The following is an 18,735-nucleotide window of genomic DNA, read 5'->3' on the forward strand; positions in this document are numbered from 1 at the left end:
ATTTGATGGAACTAGTGTACAGTGGAAAACTTTTTTTTTTTTGGGTCTATTTCAAATTTTGTTGAATGAGCAAGAAATTTCAAGATTACATTTCATTGTCTCTATGTAAGACTCTTTGAATATAGGTTTTTTTCTTGCAATTTTTTTTTTTTTGTGGTATTATCTAATTATGAAAGTTTTAAATTTTCACCTATAGTTTGTCTTTTATAATAAATAAAAGTATCCCGCACATTATGCGGGTTATAAGCTAGTTAAGAGTAATGACTAAGTTTTATCACTACAGGTTGTAGTTCGAGATTGCTTCACTGGTGATCACGACTCACGAGTTTACAACAAGGGTGGGGTGGGCATTGGACCCATTGGAATAATGACCTATATCCGCACGTAGTTGTACAACAACCGGAATAATGACATATATCCACATGTAGCCCTACAACAACCGTACCCTTACACTTTCTATCCTTGTCAATTTTACTGAATAGGAAGTTCCTAACACAGACCACATGTTCTGTGTGTCACATCTCATAAAGGTCCCGGCAACTTCTACCGAAAACGCACCCTCTTTAGGTAAGCCGACATTGCTCTCTCTCTCTCTCTCTCTTCCATATTCTACCGCGTGTGTTTATGGTGAAAAGAGTACTTGGAAATTTTTTTTGCCAAACAGAGTTCTTGGAGATATTAAAGAGTTCTCTACCGTGTTTATGAACCTTTTTTTTTTTTTTTGAAAACCATGTATGAACCATTTAAATACTGTTCATATATTCTTGGTCTTGGTTTTATATACTCTAAGAAAGTAAATTTCTTTTGGAAATTGCAATCCACTAACAATATATACTTGATGTTAAATTCTTGGTCGTATATATACAAATAAATAATTAAGTATTTTCCTTTTGACAAGATGGCTTTATGATTTGATAGAACTAGTGTATTAGGTTGGTTATGATGTTATGGCCATCTTGTGTACAGTGAAAGTTTTCACTGGACACAGTAGGATTTGGACACGTGTCTGAATCCTGCTGTGTCCAGTGAAAACTTTCACTGGACACAAGCCGCACCCATAGTCATAAATATGATTTGATAGTACTAGTGTACAGTGGAAAACTTTTTTTTTTTTGGGGTCTATTTCAAATTTTGTTGAATGAGCAAGAAATTTCAAGATTACATTTCATTGTCTCTATGTAAGACTCTTTGAATATAGGTTTTTTTCTTGCAATTTTTTTTTTTTTGTTGGTATTATCTAATTATGAAATTTTTAAATTTTCACTTATAATTTGTCTTTTATTAATAAATAAAAGTATCCTACACATTATGCGGGTTATAAGCTAGTTAAGAGTAATGAATAAGTTTTATCACTACAGGTTGTAGTTTAAGATTGCTTCACTGGTGATCACGACTTTACAACAAGGGTGGGGTGGGCATTGGACCCATTGGAATAATGACCTATATCCACACGTAGCTGTACAACAACCAGAATAATGACATATATCCACACGTAGCCCTACAACAACCGTACCCCTACACCTTTTATCCTTGTCAATTTTACTAAGTAGGAAGTTTCTAACACAGACCACATGTTCTGTGTGTCACATCTCATAAAGGTCCCAGCAACTTCTACCGAAAATGCACCCTCTTTAGGTAAGCCAACATTGCTCTCTCTCTCTCTCTTCCATATTCTACCGCGCATGTTTATGGTGAAAAGAGTACTTGGAGATTTTTTTTGCTAAACAGAGTTCTTGGAGATATTAAAGAGTTCTCTACCGTGTTTATGAACTTTTTTTTTTTGTTTTTGAAAACCATGTATGAACCATTGAAATACTGTTCATATATTCTTGGTCTTGGTTTTATATACACTAAAAAAGTAAATTTCTTTTGGAAATTACAATCCACTAACGATATATACTTGATGTTAAATTCTTGGTTGCATATATACAAATAAATAATTAAGTATTTTCCTTTTGACAAGATGGCTTTATGATTTGATAGAACTAGTGTATTAGGTTGGTTATGATGTTATGGCCATCTTGTGTACAATGAAAGTTTTCACTGGACACAGCAGGATTTGGACACGTGTTTGAATCCTGCTGTGTCCAGTGAAAACTTTCACTGGACACAAGCCGCACCCATGGCCATAAATATGATTTGATAGTACTAGTGTATAGTGGAAAACTTTTTTTTTTTTGGGGGGGTCTATTTCAAATTTTGTTGAATGAGCAAGAAATTTCAAGATTACATTTCATTGTCTCTATGTAAGACTCTTTGAATATAGGTTTTTTTCTTGCATTTTTTTTTTTTTTTGGTATTATCTAATTATGAAATTTTTAATTTTTCACCTATAGTTTGTCTTTTATAATAAATAAAAGTATCCCACACATTATGCGGGTTATAAGCTAGTTAAGAGTAATGACTAAGTTTTATCACTGCAGGTTGTAGTTCGAGATTGCTTCGCTGGTGATCACGACTTTACAACAAGGGTGGGGTGGGCATTGGACCCATTGGAATAATGACCTATATCCACACGTAGCTGTACAACAACCGGAATAATGACATATATCCACATGTAGCCCTACAACAACCGTACCCTTACACCTTCTATCCTTGTCAAATTTACTAAATAGGAAGTTCCTAACACAGACCACATGTCCGAATCCTGCCGTGTCCAGTGAAACCTTTCACTCGACACAAGCCGCACACATGGCCATAAATATGATTTGATAGTACTAGTGTACAGTAGCATTCTCAACTGTGAAAAGAAGAGAGAAGTGGTATCAACATCATCAAATCTTGATCATAGCAGTGCATTTTGATTGAAAGAAACTCAGAGTTAAAAGAAAATGTGGAAGCTCAAGATAGCTGAGGGTGGCAATGACCCTTACATCTTCAGCACAAACAACTTTGTTGGAAGGCAGATATGGGAATTTGACCCCGAGGCTGGTAGTCCAGAAGAACGAGCTGAGGTTGAAGAGGCTCGTCAAAATTTCTACAAGAACCGCTACCAGATCAAGCCCAGTGGCGACCTACTTTGGCGAATGCAGGTACCTCTCCATCTCTACTGTCTACCTTTCATATCCACATTATTCCTCAAGTACTTACGTAGTAAACTGTATAAATACTATTATTCTTTTCTTCCTCTTTTTTTTTTTTTATGATTATTATTTCTGCTTAATTTCAGATGGGGTGGCAGATTGGAAAGCCTTCAATTATGTATTTATTTATAGGTTACGTACCCTCAATCTAATATATACCTATTGACAAATTCTATAAAGTTATTTCTTTTGAATACTTTTCTGTAATTGTCCAATATATATAAGAGGGCCCAGGATTTGGACTCTAGATTTTTTTTCATAGGAAAATCTACTAACTAGAAAAGTGGAATATTTGTAAGTTTTAATTATACGCCTAACTTAAGAGTTTGTAACTCACTTGGCATATTGGTACTTCCCAAAAATATCTTTACGATTCAAATTTTCCTCTCCTTATTATGACTGTTAAAAAATCAATCTTAGGTTTTTTGAGAAATAATTACAACATGCTGCTAATCCCGCAGCTCAAACCTTTTCCCCCTTAGACCCCTAAGCACTTTGCATATGGGGAGGTGCCAATTCAACTACAACAATCCTAGGTTTTATTTTATGATCTAATGCACCCAAAATATGAAAGATGGTCCAAGTTGGCATCCGAAAGCTAAAGGAAGCAAATAATGCAATAATTCCTTAACAATCACTTAATTAGACTTCCATTAATGCTATTAGTAATGGACAATTATTACATTTGTTTTGTGGTCATAATATTAAAGACATTCTGTTGTCTTCTAGCTTTCTTTAGAACTTTTCTTTCTCTCACATTTGTGGGCAATATAATGCTTTAACTAATGCCTTTGCCAAGAGAGCAAAGTTTTCTTTTCCGTTACTGGTTTGGATGGAGTCTGTTCTACCAGCTATTTATAATTGTTATTTGTCGGATTTTTCAGCTATTGAATAAAGTGGCCTCTTTGGCCTGTTTCTCAAAAAAAAAAAAATTTTGATAAAAGAAATTATTTGTGAGGTTTGAGGGTGGTAGCCTTCCACATATATCATTAAAAGAATATTACATAAAAGTGTTTATGATATATTATTTTATTATTTTTTTTTTGATAATATATATGAAATAGATTTAGTTTTAAGCGGTTATTTAGTGTCTTAAAAAATCCTTAAATACGATAAATAAAAAAATTACATTTCAAAAAGTTCGGAATTTCGGATTGCCATGACTGCATGCTACAACCGTTGCACTGTTCCTAATTAATAGTAATTAATCTTCCTTTTCCCCTAAGCCAATTTCGCTGTTCATATTTTATTGCCTTTGCCCTGTTTTTTTGAATGCTTAGTTACTCCTTTGTCATTAAATAAAAGGTTAAAAAATGGTAATTTTTTCTTATACAAGATAGAAATTCAACTTTAACCCAATCTAAGTGTATATGTGTGTGAAATTTCTTCTTAGAGACTTAAATTCTAACCTTTGCTCCCCACACTCCACAAGCACTTAATACTTTAGAGTGACCATCACACTAAGAGTGTGCGGTAGTGGGTAAATTTTTGGATGGGTATTTGTTAGTGAGTGTCTTAAACGAATAAGTCAAGGAAGAATTAATATTAATTTTTGAACCATAATGAAACCTGTTTGAAATACTTTTTTCAATAAGTTAGGACAAACCTTGGGTAAGCGTTATGGTACATTGGAGTATTAATTAGACTATAAGTGATAGTGATATGTATCCAATTTTAATCGCATGTTCCTATTCTGACAAACAAAGCCAAGTCTTTATAAATTTATGTGTCATGTTAATAGATGTTCTTAAAACAATTATATCGCCAAAAAAATTATTATTATTTTTTTTTTTCATAAAAAATTTATAAAAATATTTCCTAAACTAATTACCTTTGAACACACGCTAACATTCTCGTAAGTTTATGAAAGCTCACCTTAAACAAACCAAAAATAAAAGGAGTACTATGCTAGAGATGTGGGGTGTGGACGTCACGCTTATTTTGTATTACATCTTTTGACTTCGTTTTTTTTTTTTTTTTTTTTTTTTAATTGGGGCATTGTTGATTTACTTTTTGTATTGGAGATTATTCGGATAAATAATAAAATATAAAAATTTAACATTGAAAACAATTCGAGTAATGGGCATATGAATACTTTCAATTTATGGGTAAAGATAAATTCCATATCGTTATCACTATCCTGATTTTGCCTTATTGAATGAATGTTCCTTTTAAAAATTATAATGTGTTTACACACACACACACACATATATATATATCAAAACTGTCTCTTAAACATCGTGGTTATACCCAAGGACAAACTTCGGATTTTGAGTTAAGGGGACCAAAGTATAAGTAAAAAAATAATCATGAAATTTCAACTATTTTCTAACCAAATTTATTATTATTATTATTATTATTATTATTATTATTATTATTATTATTATTATTATTATTATTATTATCTCAAATCATCTCTCTCTTCCTCAATTAAAAACCATTGCCCTCAATCTAAATAATTTATAAAACACTCATTTGCATAACTACAGTAATTGTGTAAATTTTCCCAATTAACTTCAAAATAGACCAACATCAATCTATGTATTATTGTACAAAAATGCATTTGTGCTATAATAATTGTGTAAATTTGTAAAAATCCATTTGTGCTAAAGAAATTGTGTAAATTTACAAAGTTACAATAGCACAAATGTATTTTTGCATAATAATATATAGATTGATGTGAGTGTATTTTGGAATTGATTGGACAAATTTGGAGCCTTATGCTATTTTACAATTGATGCAAATGCTATTATAATAAAATCAATGTAAAATTGTAAGGGAGAGGCCCAAAAGTTTTGAAAGAGGGAGCCTAAATATAAAATTGTAAAAAATATACCTATATATATATTTTCCTTCCTTAAGACTAGGGGGCCGGCCGGGCCCCCTTGGGCCCCACCTCGATCCATCCCTGATCATACCAAGATATCTTCCCTAATTGTCATGTATACTATTTTTAATTATAGTTATACTATTAACTTCAAATAACCTATTACCTATATCTAATATATCTGTGATTATGTATGAATGTATGCACATTTTATATATATATATATATATATATATATATATATATGTATGTATATGTATGCATACATACACACATGTGTGTGTGTGTGAATATATATAATTTGGTTCACTTTTTTTCCCTCTCTCTAAATTCCTTGATGTATGTGTGGCTGAGTTTTAATTTTGAGTGAAAAAAAAAATGTATTATTTTTTTGATGTAATATGATTCTTATTTGCTATATGACTTACAATGACAGAACAATTTTTTTATATGAAAAGAATGATTTAAATTTTTAGCAATATCATGTAAAACTTGTATTATGGGAAAATTGTTATAGGGTATAACGATTTTTCTTTTATGTACGTTGGGTTTTGTTTACTCTCAAACCTTCTGTTTAAATGTCGTATCTAAGTACATGAAAAGCTTTAATATAACTTACTTGGAGTGAGTCTCTATTACCATGGTTTTTTTTTTTACTATATATGTTATTATTTGATTTTATTTAAATATTTAATTTTATTATTTATATTTTTTTTCTTAAAACATGCATTGCACAAGCATAATACTAATTATACAAATTTTTGGAATTAATAAGATTCCAGAAAAAGGCTTTAGATATCGAATAGATGTCAGTTTGAAGGCAAAGGGGTCTAAAAACACTGAACTAATTAGCTTTGTAGCCATGTACAATTCACTACTTGTTACTAAAATTAACAATAAAACTATGGACATAACAAAAGTTCACAACATTCTCAAATTAGCCTACCACTTCACACATGCATCCGCCACAATTTGTAATTTTTTTTTTTCAATAACCCCTTTAATTATGAGGTGGTAGGCCAAATTAGAAATGTTGTAAAATTTTATAAATTTTTGTTGTGGTTCTAGAAAGAATTATTATTAAAGCAATCAAAAGATATAAGATTGGTAGGTGTCATAGGTGGATTTAGATCTTCTAGATTTCCTTAAATCATAACCACACTTTAATGTTTTAATGGTCTAGATTCTACCATATCAACATTCTACTAACAATATTCTTAATATAATAAAATAATGTTCCAAACAAAACAATTAAGATTATTGTTAGTGGAATGCTAACATAACAAAATCTAGACCATTAAATCACCATAGAATGGTTAAGATTTAAGGAAATCTATTTGGTATAGAACCCTAAGAAATCTAGAAGGTCCAAATCATCGTGGGTAAGCTAAAATGTACGAGTTATAGCCTAATTTTTGATGAACCTAGGTGGGTAGAAGTGAAACTCATGATCATGGACATGTCAATAATGTGAAACTCTGAGAGAGAAAGAAAGAAAGAAAGAATAAATACGTTTTACTGTTTAAGCAAACTTCTTATCCCTTTTTATTTTCTGGGCTAATTAATTGGTTTGAGAAAAATCATAATTTCCACTTGCTCATGTCTCCCGTTGGTACAACTACAAACTACAAACTATAAATTAATAACAAGGCTTCATTAAAAATTATATATCATATCATACTTTTAGTATACCTGTGCGTTGCACAGTTTTTTGTCAAATTCGGTCCAAATCGGTCTAATTCGGTTGATTTGGTCCACATTGGTCCATTTTGATTCATTTGGTCTAATTCAGTCTATTTGGTCTAGTCAGTCTATTGGGTCTGTTTTGGTCAATTACCATCCAATTCGGTCCATACCAGACCATTGGGTCTAATTTGGTACATTCGGTCCAATTTAGTATATTTTGGTCTAGTTCGGTTCACTTTGGTTCATTTTTGTCGGTTTTGCCCAATTTAAAGCTTAGGTGATTTTTTTGTTTAGATGCAAAATAGATTTTGAGTTTATGATAATGTGGCTATTTTATTTCAAATCCTAAAACATAGGTTAGATAAGAAAAAAATAGCGCTATATATATATATATATATATATATATATATATATATATATATATATATATATATTTTTTTTTTTTTTTTTAAAATTGTTAATAACATATAAAAAAATGTAAAATAAAATAGAAATTTTTTTATTTTATTTAAAAAATACACGTAAATTCTACTATGTTTATCAAAATATTATTAATCAAATACTATAGAATTAAAGAAATATTGATAAAAACAATTAAGCGGTTGAAAATGCAAAAAAAAAAAAAAAAGTTGTATATTTTGTTAAAACACTAACAATATATATATTGGAAAAAAACTAATAGTACGTAGTTGATAAACTGTTTATTCTTTATCTAAAAAATTTGGTATACCTATTTGGCGCAACCATGACTTCTAGACCCAAATTTTATTATATAATTATGATTATTATAATCTATTATAATGCTTGATTTTTAATAATAATTTGAGCTTCTACAATAAAAATCTGTTATATATGTAATTACTAATTTGGACCTATAAAATATGATCGATGTGACAAATTTTGTTCTGGCACTCACAATTAACCACTTGAGGTTCTTATAAAAAATAAAAATAAAAAACCACTTAAGGTTATATTCCTAAACCTATTGATTTCTTAATATTAGCCTATACCCCATATATTGTCCTTTCATTATCATATGCTCTCATTGTGCAAAAATATATTATTGTTGGCACTGTCACGTGATGCTTCCACAAAAAAATTATCTTTAAAATAAATAAAAGAAAATGTAAATTTTTAGAAATATAGGAGTTGTCACTTATTGTATATTTTTAAAGGGAAGACGAAAACAAGAAATAAAAACCATTTCACTTAATTGTCTCGATGAGTAAGGAAATAAATCTAGGTTCACCAAGGATGAGTACGGGAAACAGGATTATATTTTGGAAAAGTGTGAGGTACCTATGTGCGTCCAAAATACTTTTTGGTCTCTACTAAATGAGTAAGGCTAATTTGGTGTTTAATCAATTATTTAATGGATACTTTTATTATCCTAAATTTATCTCAACAATGCAAACAAGTGCAGTTGATAATAAAAAAGACATGATCTATTATCAATATATATATATATAACCGAAGCTTCTGAACCTTTTACAATTTTTCACGTTATTAGTATTTTCTTTTTCTTTTTATTTTTATTTTAGATTCTTTTATTTTAGGTTTTATATCTTATATATTTATTATTTCTCTTCATTGTGTAATTATCTTATCAAATGTTACAATAGTGTAGTTTAAGTAAAATTCTATTAGATATATGTTTCAAGAGCTTGAAAATTCTACTTCAACTAAAATTCTATAACAAAAATAACCCCTAATGCAAATTAGACTTCTAGCCAAATACAATAACACTCTCCCACCGCCTCTACTCTCTCCTATTTAAGAACTGCTTGTGTAGAAGACCTAAAACCCAAAAACTATTTGTGGAGAAGATGTTTGAGGACCCTCACCACGAAGCGAATATTGAAACTGACATCTTTTTATAATGATTGGTCACTGTCTTATATTTATATGTATGGCCGTTTTCTGTTCAGTTATTGTTTAGCTACATTGTATTGTCAACGGAAAATATACAAAGCTATGGAGGGGTAGTTCTTCCTCTTACTGAAATCCATCTTTTGCTGGACTCTTTCAGTTTTAAGATTCTTATTAATACAAATAAGTTGAAGGTGCGTTCGTTGTAACACAATGGCTTAAAAGCTCTTTGCGGTGGAAGGTTCAAAAGCTCTTTGTGGGATCATGTTATAAATCATTATTATCTCTATTACTTGTGAATCTTATTATAGGCTACATCAGTATAAGATTGTCTCTTCCTTTATAGGATGCCTTAGAACATTTATTTAATTGTTTTCAGTTTAATTCTTTAATATTTTTTGGTATTTTAGAAGTTTTAACATATGAATTTTTGAGATATTATTTTGCAATATTGAAATTATTTGATAGATTTCCATGACTATAGAGATGAATTATTTCTTTTAAAGGTAACACTATAGTCACATTTTTTTATGTTGTTTCTATAATTTGTAGGTTTTGACTATTTTGATTCTTTAATTTTTTTTGTCATTTTGGAAGTTTTAACATTGATATTTTTGGGTTTTTTTTTTTTTTGGTAATATCTAAAACAATTTGGCAGATTTCAACCATTATAACCATAAATCATTCTTTTGAAGATAACACATCTTTCTCTTATATTTCTCTATTATGTAGTCAAATATAGATAATTTCTAGATAGTGAATCTTTTGATTCTTTAATATTTTTTGGCATTTTGGAAGTTTTTATATCTGAAATTTTTTTTTTTTTTTGCAATATCTGAAAACTTCTAGCAAATTTTGTGCAAGCCATTACACGTTCAAGCAATAAATTCTTTATCAAATTTAAACATATAAAAGACCAGAGTAATTTATGTGATGGCATAGTTTCATAATCAAGTTAGGATTTTATAAAAATTATTTTAGTCTGCTACACAAATAGGTAGGTTCCCGTGCATAGTATGGTTTTGCGACTAGTTAATATCTAAAAGCTGAAGTGTAGCATTTATTCTAAAAGCTGAAGTGTAGCATTTATTGTTGTTACGCTCATTTGGTCCATTTTGAATATCGAGAATAAATTAGGTGTCATGTTAGACATGGATTTTTACCTTGTAAAAATAGATCTCTTTTGAATTCATTCATATCATTTTTTTGCATTTTTAATCTTTTGTATAGTGGAGAAATGTAACTTAATGCAAATTTTTTTTGCATTACACAAGTTAATGACTAGTAATAATAATAATAATTATAAGTGTTAATTTTATCGTGCAAAACATTTTTTTTTTGTTGGTAAAATTCTATTTTAATTCCTAAACTTTACCAAAAGTTCGTTTTTTCATTCCTAACTTTTAAAAGTTCATTTTGCCCCTAAATTATTGAAATTTTTATTTTTTGTCCCTAAATAATTGACAGTATTTTACTTTCAGTCTTTCAACTTAAAGATTTTTTTTCCTCCTTAAACTATTGAAAGAAGTTCTTTTTTAATCCCTATTTTTGTCTCTAAACTATTAAAAAAAATCTTTACAAAAGTTTTAAGATGAAAAAATAACTTTTTTAAAATTTAGGGGCAAAAACAAATTTTTGGTTAAGTTTACCAAAATAGTATTTTTACCAATTTTTTAGGGATTACGTAAAGCATGTTAAATAGCACATGTATTTTAGGGATCCAAGGAAAAATAGCACTCTTTTTTTGGAGGGAAAATAGCACATTTATTTTATATTGACTTTATGTTAAAAAATTATTAAACCATATTAATAGAATGAGTTGAAAACTTGTTCTATCTAAACTACCCCACCTTAGGAATATTTTTTAGAAGTTGGTCCAAATTCTTCTTCTTTAATTCAACACGTTACAAATAGCCTAAAGCATTTCTTCTATAATAAAATTAATAAATAAATAAAAAAGCCTAAAGCCTTGTCAATACTTGAGTGGGTCTGCGTTGGGTGCAATGGTTACGAATGACTCAGATGAAAAATTAACTTTTTAAATAAAAGTAAGAAGTTTGGGCAAGAAATAAGATAGGAATTTCAGATCTTTTTAAAATTGATAAATCGGACAAAATATAAAAGCTTCAACTACAAATGATAAATAACAAATTTTGTGATTTATAATGCATTTAAGATAGAAATTGCCGACGGCACCAAAATACAAGGTAAATGTTGATGGTGCTATCTTCACTCAAGCACAGAGGTCTGGGAAGGGGTGGTGGTCCGTGACTATGACGGACAAGTTACAACAGCATTGAGTAAGTTAATTCTTCAACCTTTGGGTCCATTAGAGATTGAGGCAAAGGCTATGGAGATCGGCATATCTTTTGCTTGGGATGTTGGTATAAGGGATATGGTGGTCGAAAGTGATTCTAAGATTGTATCTGATGCTCTTTTGGGTTTATTTACCTCACCTATAACTGTGTCCAATATTTTGACTAGTGTAGTCCATTAACTTCGAGATTTTAGATCAGCTGAAGTCTCCCATGTGAAGCGACAAGGCAACAGGCCTGCGCATCTTTTGGCTAAGCATGCCAAAGAATTAGATAGCTTTTATAATTATGTAACCTAGATAGAGGAAAATTCATTGCTGATTAAGTCCGCTATTTCTCATGATGTAACTTCTTCTTAATAAAGTTACAAGTTTTTCATCAAGAAAAAAAAAAAAAATTGCCATTAGACTTGTAGTTTAATTAGTATCTCTTGGTATTTCCAATGGAGATATTCCAGATTCAAATCTCCACCACTTTAAACTATCAAATTTTCCAAAAAAAAGAAGAAGAGAGATTAAATCAAGAATAAAAGTAAAGTTAAAAACAAATAATAGACAACAAATGAGAAATATATTGGAGAGTCTAGGCCAATCATTTAATTTGTTTATCGTTAGGGGATGCAGATGCCAGAAGGTATGTATCATCATTAATTGAGAATAAAATAGGGTGTTTGCAATTATATATTATTAAAACTAGCGTATAACCCTATGCATAGTATAATTCTTACATATATAATTTAAATATTACTGATAGTCATTCATATATATATATATATATATATATATATATATATATATATATATATTTTAACTCTTTAAAAAATATTATTTGATAGAAAATGTAAATTGTTCATTTTATAAAAAAAATTTAAATTTTTTTTATGTTTATTAATTCTAGACTTTTTGGTTTTTGCATGCAATAACTCATTTGGATGGATATTTATGATATGGTCTCATATTTGACTCCAAAAATAAAACTCTCTCTAAGAAATAAAACTCTCTCTAAAAATAAATAATTTAGAACATATGGTACAAAATTATATTATTGTAACGAAGAGACTGGATCTATAAATGTGACTTTGGCTGGTTGAAATAGGAAATGAAATTCTAGAGTATTAGTAGGTGATGATATTGCTGTCACTTGTGGATACATTGTAATCTATATAAAGATTAAAATTTTTTGATGATATTTAATTATATATTAGGCTTACGAATGGTTCATAAATTTGTTGACACTAATGTCATCCTTTTTTTTTTTTTGGTCAAAATGGTTGCAGTTTTTGAGGGAGAGAAATTTCAAACAAACAATCCCTCCAATTAAGATTGAGGATGGGCAAGAAATCACATATGAAAATGCCACAACTGCATTGAAGAGGGCTGTCCATTTCTATTCAGCCTTGCAAGCTAGTGATGGTCATTGGCCAGCTGAAAATGCTGGCCCATTGTTCTTTCTTCCACCCTTGGTGAGTTTCATCATTAAATAGCATCATTGTGATTAATACTTCATAGAACACTAACTATTTTCGCATAATTATTTACAAAGAATACATTAGTAGAGTTTTTTTGCAGTATCGAACTAAAAATATCATACCCAATACAAAAAATTTCCATTTATAAGGATTTTGTGAGAGGTAATTGGTAGGGTAATACCATACTAAATCATTGAGGGGGAGAAAAACTATAGAAAATTGTGCTTGCTTATATAATTTATTTTAATTCATCCAATGTATACGATTGAACATATAAGATTGATTTTAATGTGAATAATACAATTGTTTCCCATACACTGTGCAATTGGATTATGAGATGCCTGCTTGTAACTTCTTATGGTTTTCAAAAAATGCAGGTATTTTGTATGTATATTACAGGACATCTTAATACTGTATTTCCTGCTGAGTATCAAAAAGAAATCTTTCGATACATATATTACCATCAGGTACATATTTTTTGGAAGCTTTACAAGTTAATTGTAATGACAAAATTAGAGCTTCGGCTAAATTTCTTACCTACCTTTTTCTTTTAGTTCAATCTTTCCTATATAACAACAATTTTTAAAATTTTGTTTATTATTAGAATGAAGATGGTGGTTGGGGACTTCACATAGAGGGCAATAGCACCATGTTTTGCACAGCTCTCAACTATATTTGTATGCGTATGCTTGGGGAAGGACTTGATGGAGGTCAGGACAATGCTTGTGTAAGAGCACAAAAATGGATCCTTGATCATGGTGGAGTAACACACATACCTTCTTGGGGAAAGACATGGCTTTCGGTATGACCATGTTCTGTAAAATTCACATCTCAATAGACTTACATACAAAAAATAATTTGTACTGTAGACTAAAATCTAAGAGAGGTGCTACGTCCACAACATTTTTACAACATTTTTACAACAAATCATAGGTGGTTAGTTGTTATTGGTTCAAATTTGAACCTAACACTAAGATTACTTTTTTGCCCCAACAATAACAACCAGTAACATCCTGCCACTTAGAATTTGTTGTAAAAATGTTGTGGACATATCATTTCTCAAAATCTAATCATACTCGTATTACCAATTTGGAATAAATAGGTTAAGTTTCAAATATATACACTCTGGATAATAACTATCATATGATAAATAACTCAACTATGCAATGTTCCTTTATTCTAGATACTTGGTCTGTTTGAATGGATTGGAAGCAATCCAATGCCCCCAGAATTTTGGATCCTTCCCTCATTCCTTCCCATGCATCCAGGTTTGTACAATATCTACTTACTGCTTCTATTTGTATTAGTCATCTCTACTTAAAGTTGTTACAACAAATTTTTACCGGTTTTTGTTTTTTGAAATTTCATAATAAAACTTTTAACATTCAAAATGCTTATTTTACTTATGGCTTACCAATTGCTTTGCCCCTAAAATGTAGCCAAAATGTGGTGCTACTGCCGGATGGTGTACATGCCCATGTCATACTTATATGGGAAAAGGTTTGTTGGCCCAATCACACCTCTTATTCTTCAATTGAGGGAGGAACTCTACAATGAACCTTATAATGAAATTAACTGGAAGAGTGTGCGTCATTTATGCGCGCAGGTGAGTTTACCTTAATTTTCTCCTCGTGGTTGATACTTGTTTTTTTTTGCTAAAAAAGTTTTTAAATATTTCTTCCAATGCATTGATTGTAAAACTATTATTATAGGAGGATATCTACTATCCCCACCCTCTGATACAAGATTTGCTTTGGGATAGTCTATACATATTCACTGAGCCTCTTCTCACTCGTTGGCCATTTAATAAGTTGGTCAGAGAGAAGGCTCTTCAAGTAACAATGAAGCACATTCATTATGAAGATGAGAATAGTCGATACATTACTATTGGATGCGTGGAAAAGGTAATGTAACTTTACAATCAAGAAAAGCAATGGTGAACATCTACTTAGGCTATGAAACAGTTTTCCTAATGTCACAAGCTTTGAATAGGTTCTATGTATGCTTGCTTGTTGGGTTGAAGATCCAAATGGAGATTATTTCAAGAAGCATCTTGCTAGGATCCCAGATTACCTATGGGTTGCTGAAGATGGAATGAAGATGCACGTTAGTAGTTAAATTTAGCAAAACAATTGTAGAATTTTTTTTTCCCGCTGTTGAAGATTTACATTTCACTTTATATTGAACTGTGTAAGAAGACATTTTATAAATTGTTGTATTTTAGGGTCGGCTATGTACACCAATATATACATTTAAACTTTAGCATAAGCCTAAACCTATGGTTTTTTGGTTTTGAGTTTATAATTGCTGAGGTACCTTGCAAGAAAATAAGTGCTTGCTAATTTTGATATTTTGTATGCAGAGTTTTGGTAGTCAAGAGTGGGATACTAGTTTTGCCATTCAAGCATTACTTGCTAGTAATCTTGTTGATGAAATTGGACCTACACTCGCAAGGGGACATGACTTCATAAAGAAATCTCAGGTTTGCTTTTCAATTCTTTTACCATCTCTTAACCTTAATAATCAAGCATACCTTTTGACCTTTTTTCTTTTATTTAAAATACACACACACACACACACACACACACACACACACATGTATCTTGTATTCCCTCAATCTAATTATTGCAATTTCCATGAAAAATTAAAAAGGTCAAAGACAATCCTTCTGGGGACTTCAAAAGCATGTACCGTCACATTTCCAAAGGATCATGGACCTTCTCTGATCAAGATCATGGATGGCAAGTTTCTGATTGCACTGCAGAAGGTTTGAAGGTAATTTACTTTGTTTACATGATTCAATAAAGTCAAGTATTTCACCTCATCCATAATCATTGTGTTCCTCACCAAATTTAATCTATTTCACAGTGTTGCTTGCTTTTCTCAATGATGCCACCAGATATTGTTGGTGAGCAAATGGAACTAGAGCGGTTCTATGATACTGTCAACGTCCTACTTTCTCTACAGGTAAGGATTAACTTAGCTAATGTCTTATCTTCAAGAATACTTATTGTGCACTTGTGAGCATGAAGAGGAAATCCAGAATGCCCTTGGTTTTACTACGAAAATAATATTGTTTAACTACAACAAAATTACTTTTCCAAATGCAAAAGGTCTTCTTTTTTTTTCTAAAGCATCTTCTCCTAAACTTTTACCAATTCCAATTGTAGCTACCATTACATTTGAATGAAATGATAAAACTCTAAAGGCTTTTGAAACTCACTTTCCATAAACCATGGAAGCTTTATTTCCCTCTAGTACATTGTTTATTTCTTAAGTATTTCACTTTATACAGATCAATAAGCTTTATTCTATGGCTTAATGTAGAGTAAAAATGGTGGTTTAGCCGCATGGGAGCCAGCAGGAGCATCAAATTGGTTGGAAGTAAGTAATTATCTCAGAATACTGAATTGACCTTGAAATATTATTTTGGAAATACTTTGAAACTATCTAATTGCCGTTAAATTTAGACATTGACATATATTAATGGTATATTATTTTTCTTCCCCCCCCCCCCCCAGTTGCTTAATCCTGTAGAATTCTTGGAGAATATTGTTATTGAGCATGAGTATGTTGAATGCACCGCATCAGCAATCCAAGCTTTAGTTTTGTTTAACAAATTATACCCTAAGCATAGGAAGGAAGAGATTGAAAACTGCATTAAAAATGGTGTGCACTACCTTGAAGACATACAAATGCCAGATGGTTCATGGTATGTACCTCAACTGGTTTATCTCAAAACATGGAGTGCGAATCAAACCCATGTTTGAATTGAAATTGAGATTCTGCTACAAGTTCTTCCCCTCTAAATCAGATAAATTCATATCTGAAGGAGGTTTACAATTAGATATGTTTGAAACGATTTTTAATTATACAAAGGAGTATTAGAGAAGATCAATTACATGATAAAGCATTTTGATAGGTATGGAAGTTGGGGGGTTTGCTTCACTTATGGTTCATGGTTTGCACTTGGAGGTCTGGCTGCTATTGGCAAGACTTACAACAATTGTCTCACTATGCGCAAAGGAGTTGACTTTCTACTCAAAATACAGAGAGATAATGGTGGCTGGGGAGAGAGCTATCTTTCTTGCCCAAAGAAGGTAAATGTCTCAACATGGAATGTGCTTTGAGCTTCTTTGATAAATTTTCATAATATCTTTGATTCGATCACTATTGATAGCAGTTCAAGCACCTTTAATAACACACCCCATTTTGTTTCCCAAATTGTTATTAAGGGAAGAATCTTTGTCAAGGAAGTTATTGTTTTTTCTAAGCATGAGATTCAGTGGATGGTACATAAATTATGTAGGAATATGTACCTTTGGAAGGAAACAGATCAAATTTGGTGCAAACTGCATGGGCAATGATGGGTCTTATTCATGCTGGACAAGTAAGTTGTTAGTTTAAAAATCTAGCATTATACATACTATCTATTCTTATGTTTTTCCTTCATAATTCTATATCAAAACCTTTTGAATAGGCTGAAAGAGACCCAACACCTCTTCACCGTGCGGCAAAGCTGATAATCAATTCTCAAATGGAAGATGGTGATTTTCCTCAACAGGTATCTCCTTGTAATTAACATAGTTTTCAAAAATCAAAAGAAGGAAAAAGATAATGTTTTAAAAAAAAGAAGAAGAAGATTGACATGAAGATAGTTTTCTTTCTTGCACTATGAAGAACACAGGTTTAAACTAGCTTGTGAAACTAGGTGATTGAAACAAGAATTTTTTATCAAAGTGGGAAGAGGAGAAAGACAAAGTAACAAACTCTGGAAATATATTATGCTTGAATTTTACTACCAGCGTTTTTTAACCATTTATATAATTCTTTTATGCCAGGAAATCACTGGAGTCTTCATGCAGAACTGCATGTTACACTATGCAGCATACCGAAATATATATCCGTTGTGGGCTCTCGCTGAATACCGCAAGCATGTCCCATTGCCATCTAGAATCACTTGAGTGAAGCAGTAAATTCTGTAGTTCAAGTAATATATGAATGACAAAGAAATAAAACCCAGTTTTTAATATTCTTACTATTCCGGGTTGTAGAAGTTCATAACATTATTCGGCAGATTTGGATTCCTATAAGCACTCATGTGGTACTACTTGAAGGAATATCTATGTAATAATGATATAGACACAACCTTTTCCATGATTTCCTTTTGAACTTATTATCATGACTAGTTATTATTGACATTACAACAAAATGTATTTTCAGTGACGAAAAAATTCGTCACTAAAAGTCTAGTTTTTTGTCGCTAAGGATCTTTAGCGACGAAATCTACTAGTTAGCGACGAAACTCATTTCGTCACTGAAACCTCGTCGCTAAAAGTTCTGGTGACGAAAAATTTCGTCACTAAAAGTCCAATTTTATTTTTTATTTTTTTATTTTTTTACTTTTAGTGATGTAAACATTTCATCACTAAATGTTTTTCTTGCTAAAAATACTATTCAGTGACGAAAATATTTCGTCACTAAAAA

At 30.8% G+C, this 18,735-nt stretch overlaps 1 protein-coding gene across 3 annotated transcripts; it reads left to right on the forward strand.

The window, feature by feature from the left end:
- The first annotated feature begins 2,680 nt into the window (after positions 1–2,680).
- LOC142633913 (beta-amyrin synthase-like) lies at positions 2,681–18,405 on the forward strand. 3 transcript variants are annotated; one of them, XM_075808174.1, is made up of 17 exons: positions 2,681–3,032; positions 13,057–13,242; positions 13,626–13,715; positions 13,853–14,050; positions 14,432–14,516; positions 14,688–14,854; positions 14,961–15,152; positions 15,241–15,354; positions 15,611–15,730; positions 15,901–16,023; positions 16,117–16,215; positions 16,576–16,632; positions 16,770–16,960; positions 17,171–17,348; positions 17,558–17,638; positions 17,729–17,812; positions 18,090–18,405. In XM_075808174.1, the coding sequence occupies exons 1-17, from the start codon at positions 2,832–2,834 to the stop codon at positions 18,210–18,212; spliced, it is 2,289 nt and encodes a 762-aa protein (XP_075664289.1). In that variant the 5' UTR covers positions 2,681–2,831; the 3' UTR covers positions 18,213–18,405. The 3 variants fall into 3 exon arrangements, with proteins under 3 accessions (XP_075664289.1, XP_075664290.1, XP_075664291.1); XM_075808175.1 differs by having other exon boundaries at positions 13,853–13,975; XM_075808176.1 differs by lacking the exons at positions 14,961–15,152; positions 15,241–15,354.
- Positions 18,406–18,735: the final 330 nt, after the last annotated feature.

This window comes from Castanea sativa, chromosome 5, assembly GCF_040712315.1.
Source record: "Castanea sativa cultivar Marrone di Chiusa Pesio chromosome 5, ASM4071231v1".
Lineage (NCBI taxonomy): Eukaryota > Viridiplantae > Streptophyta > Magnoliopsida > Fagales > Fagaceae > Castanea > Castanea sativa.

Excerpts from the sequence above, each read along its gene's own strand:
- LOC142633913 (XM_075808174.1), top strand. The coding sequence starts at position 2,832 with ATGTGGAAGCTCAAGATAGCTGAGGGTGGCAATGACCCTTACATCTTC. Across the intron at positions 14,517-14,687 it reads ATTCCTTCCCATGCATCCAG|CCAAAATGTGGTGCTACTGC; the intron begins GTTTGTACAATA and ends CCTAAAATGTAG. Across the intron at positions 16,024-16,116 it reads GCACTGCAGAAGGTTTGAAG|TGTTGCTTGCTTTTCTCAAT; the intron begins GTAATTTACTTT and ends TCTATTTCACAG.